General features: G+C 28.6%; 1 protein-coding gene across 1 annotated transcript; it reads right to left on the reverse strand.

Annotated features, from left to right (window-relative positions):
• Positions 1-3409: 3409 nt before the first annotated feature.
• LOC128127205 (spore wall protein 2-like) lies at positions 3410-8319 on the reverse strand. Its single transcript, XM_052765631.1, has 13 exons — positions 8230-8319; positions 7978-8075; positions 7812-7927; positions 7654-7743; positions 7419-7562; positions 7312-7325; positions 7157-7232; positions 6899-6982; positions 6019-6051; positions 5882-5914; positions 5769-5787; positions 3774-3780; positions 3410-3682 (listed from the first exon to the last, which is right to left on the reverse strand). Exons 1-13 carry the CDS (start codon positions 8317-8319, stop codon positions 3410-3412), a joined length of 1077 nt encoding a protein of 358 aa, XP_052621591.1.
• Between the last annotated feature and the right edge of the window lie 1250 nt (positions 8320-9569).

Below are 9569 nucleotides of genomic sequence, written 5' to 3' on the forward strand. Positions count from 1 at the left end.
TTGAAGAGATTCAAGCTATTCTACAAGATGTACTCATCTAGATCTATTTTTACATGTCAATTTCGAAATTAGTATGCTAGATCTAGGGTTTATGAGTCTTGGATGAATTGCATGTAAAATAGAGAAACCTAGATCCAAGCTTTAGGGTTTGCATGAGCACATAGGATGTTCTTTTGTATAAACCCATCAAAAAATTCAATGGTTTAGAGTCGATACTAACTTTCCCTTTGTCATCGACAATTTGTTGTGACTCAACTTTCGCATTTGGAACAACTTTCCACTTTCGAACAGAGGGATTCGATTCTTTTTAAGAAGAACTACTAGTTTGAGACTCATTTATGTAGCTTTCATAAGCATAATGAATTTCCTCTTGAGAAAAGTTCCCAGATTGATAAGGCTTTCCTTTTCCTTTGAGCCAATGATTGGCATTCTTTACATCTGATTTCCCTTTGGCAAACGAAGCTTTAAATTGTTGCTTCGATACAAGGTTGGAAAAATGAGGTTGTATGGGTTTGTATGGTTCATTTCTCTTCCTATTTACTTCCAGCTTATCGAAGTATCATTTTGGAAACCTCGGTTTTTGGATGTAGTTGGTAACGATTCTGAAAAAGTTTATTATAACCAACATTTGTTCGACTAAAAACTTGTTCATTTGAAAACCTTCTTTGATTTTGAACATCAGCAAAAACTCTTTGTTTATCTAGAGGAAAACCATTTCATTGAAAATTGTTTTTTCAAAACCTTGCATTTTGTTGATTAGGAATGAAATTCCTTTGTTGTTGGTTTTTTTGAAAATTCTCATTTCTTTGTTTTGGAACAAATGGTTTTTGACTTGGTTTTTGAACTTTTGTTTTTCATAAATCTTGTTGTTTTTTAGCGGGTTTGGTCTGAACAAAAGACTTATATTAGAAGAAGTCTTAGCTTGTTCAATCTTTATCCATTCAGATGAATTTGTTAACAAAACTTTTTGTTTCTTACGAGATTTAACTTTTTGCCAATAAACCTTTTTCCTTGCTTTAGTCATCGAAATTCCTTCATCTTTTGAAATATTTTGAATTTGTTCATAAAACATTTGTGCTTTTGTGTTTTGATCATTAGAACTGATTCATTTGAAAGTTTTTCATCATTTACTTTTTCTTTCTTAACCTCCCAAACTCTATTTGGTTTTTGTCTTTGAAAAGTGGATGAGTTTTTGTTAAGATTGTTTTTAACAGTGCTTTGAGTTGAGAAAAATCCTTCTTTCGAAACTGCTTTGTTGTTCTCTACAACAACTTTGTTGATCTTCGATTTTACTATGTCACCATTTCCTAAGGTAACAAACACTTGATTTGGAAAGAAAACATCATTTGTGCATTTGAAGTTTGGATACACCACAAAAAAAATTTCGTGATAATGAGAACCTTTTTCCTTCATTACCTTGTTGAATTTCTCTATTTTCTCATACACTTGGTCAACAACAACTCTTGGAATAGTTGTTTCACTCGGTACATCTTCGTCATAATCTCTATCTGTTTGACTATCTTTGACAATCACATGATAATAGTCACGAACTTTCGATGTTTAGGGTTGGTCAGGGTCAACTTTAACCAAATGATCATTACATATTTCTTTAACCTTAGCCATCGAAGTGACATTAATGACAGATCATTTAGAACAATCAAGAACATCCACCTCCTCAATTTCATTGATATCGTCAGAATCATCTTCGATATCAGCAAAATTGTTTTGAGAGTCAGATGTCGAATGCTTAGTCTTTTGCAAAATTTTCATTTGTTCATTTATGGTCAAGGTTTTATTCAAAATATTAACCAGATCATGTGCATCTAAACATTCATCTATTTTAACAATACCATATGCATATGAGTCATGCGGAACCTTGTCAAACTCAGAAAAACATTTCTCACAGTCATAGGTAGTTGAATCTATCTTTTCCCTTTCGAAAGTCAAGAAAGGTAAATATTTCCTATGATGTTCTTTGCTTATGTCCGAAGAATGATGCAAATCAGTTAATTTGGCATATAGTCTTTTTGCAGAATTTTAGTAGATATTGTGTTGTTTTAACAAAACATGATGATCCAAACTCAAATTTTCTCTATCACAATTAACATTCATAAGCTATAACTCTAAATTGTCTATCCTAGACTTCTTTGATTCCAAACTCCTCTTGGTTTCTAGCAGTAATGATTTTGACTTTTCAGCATCACTACTAACAGACATAAACAAATCATTAACATATATAATAGCTTCATCAAAATCGGATAAAATCGAATTATATGAGCTAGACGGAATATTAAAGGATTCGAGAAGAGAACGTACCTTTGAAGTCATTGGAGACTTGTGAGCTGTGGTAGAAACAAAACATCTTCCAATAGCATTCTCCACTTCCTCTCTTCCCATCTTCGTACACTGCGAACATTCCTCCATGCGTTGGGTTTTACATTTATTCAACATCTGATCCAGATGACCAGATTTGATATGTTCCATCCTCTTCGCCACTTCCTCTAGCAACCAAAGACATCCATTTTGTCTTTGCCTTGCCTTCTTCCAGCTTTGCAGCATAGTAAGCCACATCGTTCACTTTTTCTTTCTTCTCTTCTCTCTTCCTCAACATGCAATCACTTGTCATATGGTTTGCACCATTATAATAATGATAATCAACACTAGAGTCCCCTTTCAGTTTCTTCTCTGGCTTCGCAACCGCAGTCTTGTTATCTTTATACCACCTTCGTCTCCTCTCTCATACCCTTCGCATTTGATGAGTTTCCCTTAAAATACTTTTTCCTTTGAACTTTGAATTGAATGGCTTCATGAATAATTTCTTCACTTTATTGTTTGAGTAAATAGCCACCGCTTGATTCATCAGAATTAAAAATCAGACCTTCATCTTTAGATCCTTCATTCTCAGCTGCTTCAAAATCAACTTCTCTAGCTGTCACCTTCAACATCAATGCTAGAGGACCACCTAAGCTCATTTTTGTTTCTTCAGCAATTTCATTGATCTTGCTTCCATCAACTTTTAGAACATCGTAGACATCACCAAGAGAGAAATTGTCAAAGCTTTGTTGAGTCTTAATCATAAGACTGATATTTCGCCATTCTTTGCGAAGACCCATCAGAAGAGTCAAGTTGAACTCCATTGTTGTGCGAACAACTCCATAGCGACATCATTTGAAGATTAATTCATTTAGACGATCATAGTAGTGTTGAATGTTTTCACCTTCTTTTTGTTTGAATTCTCCTTGCTCAAGTAGACATTACTTAACAGAGCTCTTCTTCGTCTTCTCACTCCCTTGATAATTACCTTTCAAAGTATCCCAAATTTCTTTAGAAGTCTTGCAACCACGCACCTAGTTGTAAACCACAAGTCGAAGAGCACCATGGAGTTCATGCAAGAATCTTTTCTCATTTTTCATCTAGTTGTTTGTTTTTTGACCAACATTTGTATTAAAACTTGCAGTTCCAACTTCTTGTAACAGAATTGCAAGATGAATTCCATCATTAATGCATTCCAGAGATCTACATCGATTCCATTCAAATAGTTTGCTATCCTTTCAGGCCATTGATCATAGTATTCAGGAATCAACATAGGAATTTTGGTTGAAGAACCAAGAAGATGAGAATAAGAATTCATCATGTTCATGTTGAAGTTCGCCGTTGTTGTACGGACACAAAAGTTGAAAAACTTCAAAAAGAGGAATATAATAAATTATTCTTCCAGAAATCAATCACGGAACACTCAATTTAACAAACTAAAAGCAGAATCGAATCAATACAGAAGATCTGTAAAGATTTTAATATCAAAAGTACAAAATATTTTGAATCTAGAACGAGATACAAAAACTTTTAAAAACTCGAGAAAATCAGAAAAAAAAAATGTATGAATCCCGCTCTGATAACAAACGTTGTTTTTAAGAATCGAGTATATGAAATGAAATCAGAGTTTAGATTGAATCATGAACACAACGAGTAAATAAGATTTGGATGGCTGAATAATACTTCTGAAGGTTATAGAGAACGAATAGAGTACGAACAATAGAATGCTCAAAAAGTTCCTCTAACTCTAGAACCTATTCCTATTTATAGGGATTCAGAAGCTAACAAAAAATACATAAAGGCTAAAACTCTTAAGCTTCGACATACAAATGTGCCTTTATGAAATACATACAACATACCCTGAAATACAGACTTTGAAACTAAGATACACTCAAAACCCTTCGACACCTCACAACATAATTCGATCCCAAAATAATCACATGTGATTAATCAATGTTTAGCATCTATGTTAATGTCATTATTATACTCATATCTTTTATCACATGTTATTAACCAATTTTTAAAAAAGTATGTTAATGTTTATTTTTTTAAATGCTAATCAAATATTAATAACTTACTATTCACTTCCTTGCAAATTGAAGAACCACTCACCAAACATTTCTTCTTTTGTTGTTAATTTTGTTTTCAAGCAAATCTCTATGTTTTTATATAGAGACCTCCTTACTTCGGTTGGCTTCTTCTTTCTTTGTTGCCAAGGTTGTTGAGTTACATTTTTCTTTTTTGTAACCTCAGGCAAAGTCTCTTTATTTTGTTGTTTCGAAATCACAATTTTTATCTTCGGCTGGCTCTCCCTTTTTCGATGTGGCACATCTTTCACCACAACTTCTTTATTGCCTTAATCTTTTTCTTCTTCACCAGTATTATGGAATTGATATATGATTATAACTGTTAGAAATATATTAGAATCATAATTTTAAAAAACTTATAATTACTATTAATCACATATGATTGTAAGTTTAAGTAAACTGATAATTAGTTTTAATCACATGTGATTGTACGTTTAAGAAATAATGAAATCATATGTGATTACCTTCATAAAGATATGATATTGTACAAACAGACAAAAAAAATATTTACATCTGTCATGTCTAGGGGTGTCAACTGGCTTATGTTGCGATCATACGAGGGCATCATACTCTTTTATTTTTTTCTCTTTGTATTCTTTCTTGGTCTTGTCATAAAGAGAATTGACTTAATCATCATTTAATATTTAGGTACTGTTAAACTGTGATGTGTTTCCAAAAATACTTTCAATAACATTTGTTATTATTTTGTTGACATCTTCTTCAAAAACCACATAAACAAAATAAGTTAGTATTTATCACATATGATTAATCATTACTTTTGTTGTTGTTTTTATCAATTGTGATTTAATGTCTATTTTGTGTTTTTTTATTGATTATAATCACATAGGATTAAAACGTAAATATGTTTTTTAACACATATGATTAAAACATAACATGGCTATAGCTCTTAATCATATGTGATTGATTGTCTGTTTAAGTACTGTAATCAATTGTGATTAAAAGTTATGATTATAGTAAAACAAAATAATTTTTGTCGATTATGATCACATATGACTAGTTATATAGGTACAATAATCACTTGTGATTATACTAAAAAATATTAACAATTTATAAATAATATGTTTATATACGAACAAATGTTGTTCAAGGCAGAGTTTTTGTAGACATTAAATTAGTATAATAAGTTAGTATAGTTGTTTGAACATGTAATCATAAGTGATTATAATTGTAAGTGATTTTAATCATTTAATTATTTGTGGTTATAATCATATAATCACATGTGATTATAGATAAATATTTATATGCTTTTCAATAATCATATGAAATTATACTAAAACATATTAACATTTATAGACAATAATTAAAGAAAAGTTTCATAAGGTTTAATCATATGTGATTATGAATTACATCAAAAGATTTTTAAATTCTACAAATTACATACAACAACATTTAAATTAATTAATATATAAAATGTAAATGTCTTTCAATACAATTTTTTATCAGATAAATATGATCAGTACCTTCTCCTTCAACAACATTTGTTCCTATCAATTCTACATATAAGTAAAATATGTTAATTATCAAATATGATTGTACAAATATATTTTTTCATAATTATATATATAGAAATATATAATATTTCCTTTTTTCTTTTCACCAATCTTCCCCTCCATATTTTTCCCCTCTACACCTGATATATAATTAAAAAACATTATTAATCATATATGATTAAATAAATAAATTACACAAAGATATTATATTTATATGTGAATATAATCACATATGATTATAAGGTATGTAATAACATGTGTTTATAATATCTTTTGTCATATGTGATTATTACATTTATGTAATCATATGTGATTAAAAAATTATATTGTATAAATATATTATATTTTGTTATGTGAATATAATCACATGTGATTATAACGTATGTAAAGACATGCGATTATAACATATTTAATCTTATAATTTTATAGTCATATGTAAATTAGAAATATATTCTTATATTTACCTTCTTGAACACTGTTTTGTTCTTCACTACTAATTCCTTTTCATTTTTCAGCATTCATTCATTCTAGATTATGCCCCTCCACACCTAAATATAATTTAAAAAAATTATTAATATTATACTCAGATGTGATTGTAATATATGTAATCACAAAATGTATGTAATCACATATGATTAGAGCGTATTTAATTAAATGTGATTATACATTAAGTAATCAAATCTGATTATTATATATGTAATCGTCTGATTAAAAAAATACACTGTACAAAGATATTAGATTGTTATGTGAATATAATCACATGTGATTTTTATGATATATGATTACAACATTTGTGATAATAATCACATGTGATTACAAGACATGTAATCATATGTGATTATTATATATGTACAAATATATTATATTGTTATTTTGAATATAACTATTTGTGATTATTACATATGTAATCATATGTTATTAACAAAATATTATTTTATAATCATATCTATATTACAAATATATGTAACCATATGTAATCATATTTACCTTCTCCAACTCTCTTTGGTTCTTCACTATTTCTTCTTTCTCCTTTCTTAGCATTTCTCCCTTCTGTATTCTTCCCCTCCACACCTGAATACAATTAAAAAAATTTATTAATAATTTGTGAATGTAATCACATGTGATTACATGCATTATAATTACATATGATAAAATACCTTTATAATCTTATATGATTATAATATATGTAATCACGTTTGATTATAATATATGTAATCATATGTAATCATATGTAATCATATTTACCTTCTCCAACTCTCCGTGGTTCTTCACCAGTTCTTCCTTCTCCTTTCTTAGCATTCTTCCCTTCTATATTCTTCCCCTACACACCTTAATACAATTAAAAAAATTATTGATAATTTGTGAATGTAATCACATGTGATTACATATATTATAGTTACATATGATAACATACCTTTATAATCTTATGTGATTATAATACATGTAATCACATTTGATTATAATATATGTAATCATATCTACTTTATTAATCTATATTGTTGTTTACCTCCTCCTTCAACATTTTGTTCTTCTTGATTATCATTTTGTTTTTCTTCATTATTACCATCTTTATCATTTTCAACACTTTCATCATGTAAATTCATGTCATCCAAACCTTGATCATTATAATCAGTTTCGTCTACCTCACCATCTGTATATAATAAAAAAATTTATTTATTCACATGTGATTGTAAAGAAGTTATTTTTAACTATCATATATGATTCAGTAAAATATTACTTACCTGCTCTTTCAATATATGCACGTCCCTCGTCTTTATTTTTTCCTTGTCGCTCCTCTCCTCCTTTAACATTATCATTTTCTTCTCCCATACCTACATATAATTTAAGATACATATTTAATCACATGTGATTTTATAGAATTTTTTTTAAATACACTTACCTCCTTCAATATTTTCCCGTCCTACATTCTTTTTCTTTTCTTCATCATTATCATCTCCATTATAATCTTCATCATTATCACTATTGTCATCTTGAATATCATCATTCCCATTTTTTCTAGATTATCTTCATTCTAATCTTCAAAAATTGCATCAAAACTAATTTACAAATGATTCAAGGTTATATTTTCTACGAATTTATTTATTCCATCTTCAATCAGCATATCTAACTTCCTATACTTAATCATAACTATTTCCTCATAATCCTACATAATAAATGAAATTATATACACACACACATACACATACACACACACACACATATATATATATATATATATATATATATATATATAATTAAACATTAAACATACTAGTAAATAATGATAAGTTTCATATAATTGTTGCAATTAAATTTACCTCCTCATTCAATTCTTCCTCAACAAACTCATCGTTAAAATCCCCTGATCCAAAATTGCCAAGCTCATCCTTTTCAAAAGTTTCTCTCATCTTTATCTTCTCTAAAGTCTAGTGGCAGATCACTGGATGTGTTCTTTCAACCTTAAGTACATCAGATTTGATTATGACTAGATAAAGCAACTGCAAAAATAAATAAATAAACAAATAAAATCTATATATATATATATATATATATATATATATATATATATATATATATATATATATATATATATATATATCACATTTGATTTCATATTTGTAACAAACATTAATAATCATATATGATTTTACAATTATATGTGATTTAACGAGATTGTTTTTAAAATCACATGTGATTATATGTATTTAGGTTTAAATTTATTTAAAAATATACTTTTAAATCATATGTCATTATAGTTATTCATGTTTTAATTTTGTAACAAATTTTATTAATCATATTTGATTTTACAATCATATGTGATTTAAGAACTTGACATTCAAATCACATGTGATTCTTGTTACTCATGTTAGAACATATGTTATAAATAAATAAAAATCATATGTGATTTTAAAGATATTTAAATAGAGTAAAAGATATTAAACGTACCACCAAATAAGCACATGGTCCATTAAAATTTCATGTTGGATTGGATGGATCAAAAGACTGTTTGTTTTTAACCAAACAGTCTATCAGATAAGAACACCAGTTAATGTTGCTTATTTTTGTCTTGCTTGTTATGTAGTTCAATGGGTTAGTGTTTGTTTTCCCTGGGGATCTTGATTCTATCAGCGAGTTGATCAACAAAGCTATGAAATTCATATCTGCCTTGTTAGTGGAAACAATCTTCATCTTTATATCTTGAAGTCAAGTCATCTTCTTGTCTTCAAACTGGTTTGTCCATTCTTGATAACATTTATCTTCTTTTGTTCTGAATGGAAGTTTTGAAAACTATTTTCTTCCCAATGGAAATCCAAGAATTTATTTCACCGATTCTTTGGTGACATCAATCACTCCTCTTTGAAGAACTATCTTCTTTGTCTCTGAGTTAAAATTCTTAAGAACAAAGCAGCTTAAGGCCCCTTGGACCTCTTTCATCTTCATCTTTCATATCCCCACAAAACCCATCTGTCTCACAGAATCTTTTTGTACTTCATTGAAGCCCTGTATAACGGATAACAAAGCTCTAGGTGTACACCTATCATCTAATATATCAATCAATGAATTTAATTCATATGTTACAATGAGAATTAATGAAGTTATTATACATGTTTTATAATTTAATCACATGTGTGCTAATTGAAAAAGACATGAAATATGT

The sequence above is a fragment of the Lactuca sativa genome, chromosome 7, assembly GCF_002870075.4.
Source record: "Lactuca sativa cultivar Salinas chromosome 7, Lsat_Salinas_v11, whole genome shotgun sequence".
NCBI classification, from domain to species: domain Eukaryota; kingdom Viridiplantae; phylum Streptophyta; class Magnoliopsida; order Asterales; family Asteraceae; genus Lactuca; species Lactuca sativa.

Excerpts from the sequence above, each read along its gene's own strand:
- LOC128127205 (XM_052765631.1), bottom strand. The coding sequence starts at position 8,319 with ATGAGAGAAACTTTTGAAAAGGATGAGCTTGGCAATTTTGGATCAGGG. Across the intron at positions 8,076-8,229 it reads AGGAAGAATTGAATGAGGAG|GATTATGAGGAAATAGTTAT; the intron begins GTAAATTTAATT and ends TTTATTATGTAG. Across the intron at positions 6,983-7,156 it reads ACCACGGAGAGTTGGAGAAG|GTGTGGAGGGGAAGAATACA; the intron begins GTAAATATGATT and ends AATTGTATTCAG.